This window comes from Sinocyclocheilus grahami, unplaced genomic scaffold (genome assembly GCF_001515645.1).
Source record: "Sinocyclocheilus grahami isolate Dianchi unplaced genomic scaffold, SAMN03320097.WGS_v1.1 scaffold285.1, whole genome shotgun sequence".
In the NCBI taxonomy this organism is placed as follows: Eukaryota; Metazoa; Chordata; class Actinopteri; order Cypriniformes; family Cyprinidae; genus Sinocyclocheilus; species Sinocyclocheilus grahami.
In genome coordinates this window covers 434,798-436,080 of record NW_015505464.1, presented here as the reverse complement: position 1 = coordinate 436,080, position 1,283 = coordinate 434,798, and the positions used below count along the sequence as shown (strand labels likewise).

Sequence of the window (1,283 nt, the reverse complement as noted above, 5' to 3'; positions counted from 1 at the left end):
ACACACAATGCTTTTTTCCTTTGCTTTCATTTAAAAAAAAATCTTAAAAGAAAAAACTCCCAGGTACTGTTTGTAATGGCTAACATACTGATATAATATTCCCAATAGTGACAGAGATCAGAGATTGGATAACACACTTCTGAGCGAGATATCAAACTCACCAATCAAAGGAGACTGCTTGGGGCAGTAGGGCATGTCCTCTTTATTAAGAGCAGGGCCCAAAAGGGAGAGGTTGGCATAAACATCCGTGTGGTTGCGTCCACCGATTGTGTGTCCCGATGTAGAATCCGTCTTACGGAAAATACGGAAAAAATATGACACTCTTTTCTGGTAGCCCTCTCTAGAGAGAAGAGCCATGACCACTAACTGGACGCCCAAGAACATGATTAGGTAGCGCCATTTGGACTGCAGCGTGTACATGGTGATGGAGCTGTTCAGTGGAAGCAGTGTACCACGTTTGAGAGTCAGATGAACAGTCTTGGTGTGTTTAGGTTGGATAAGTTTGAGGTACTGGACTCTACGATGGTCTCATTCCTCTTATCTCAGATACTTTAAAGTTTTACTTGCATGCAAAGAGAAGAAAAATGAAACATATGGAAGGCTGGATATGTAAACAAATCAATTGTTTCAAGGATTGGCAGATGGATCAGATATGTGGAGATGTAAAAAGTTTGATGAAACACAAGGCACTTCAGATATGATGGATGAAAAGGCTAAGGAGAGGTATCATTTATTCTAACAGACGTTCAAGACTGCTGCATGTTGAATTAGATTTACTTTTCTCACTGGTAGTCTTTCAGCCTATTAATATGCAACTCCAAATGGAAACTCCCAGTGGTCCTCTGGCGTTTTCATGATTCAATGGTCTACTGAGCTTCCATCAAGCTCCACCAAAGCCGTGGGATTTGGAAGGATGTGTCCACTGGCTGAAAGGAAACAGGTTTTATTCCCAGAAGGTTCTCAACAGCAACGGTCCTCTAAAAGTCTCATGGTCACTACAAAGTAAAGAGTGGGAGCCACAGAAGTCCAAGGTATTGTTTTGTAGTGTGTTGGTGTGAGATAGTGAGTATGGATATGGTTCTTGGATATGTAGGAGGGGAAAACAAAGAGGAGGTGGGAGGGATGATATCCAACACCCCCAGCTATTGTCTCATTCTGTCCTCGTGCAGGGGGAGGGTCCAACACCCCGTCCAACACCAGCTGGTCCAATGACAGGAGTCAGTGTCTGAAAACAAAGGAGGAGATGTGAGGAGTGACCCAGAACAGAGGCTTTGCAATATGTT

The 1,283-nt window shown here is 43.3% G+C and overlaps 1 protein-coding gene across 1 annotated transcript in view; it reads right to left on the bottom strand.

Annotated features, from left to right (window-relative positions):
• Nucleotides 1-1,264, bottom strand: part of LOC107600525 (beta-1,4-galactosyltransferase 3-like) — a 5,680-nt gene extending 4,416 nt beyond the window's left edge. The window contains exon 1 of the mRNA XM_016292459.1: nt 162-1,264. Coding sequence (XP_016147945.1) covers nt 162-420 — 259 coding nt within the window. The 5' untranslated portion in view covers nt 421-1,264. The remainder of the gene's footprint in view (nt 1-161) is intronic.
• Between the last annotated feature and the right edge of the window lie 19 nt (nt 1,265-1,283).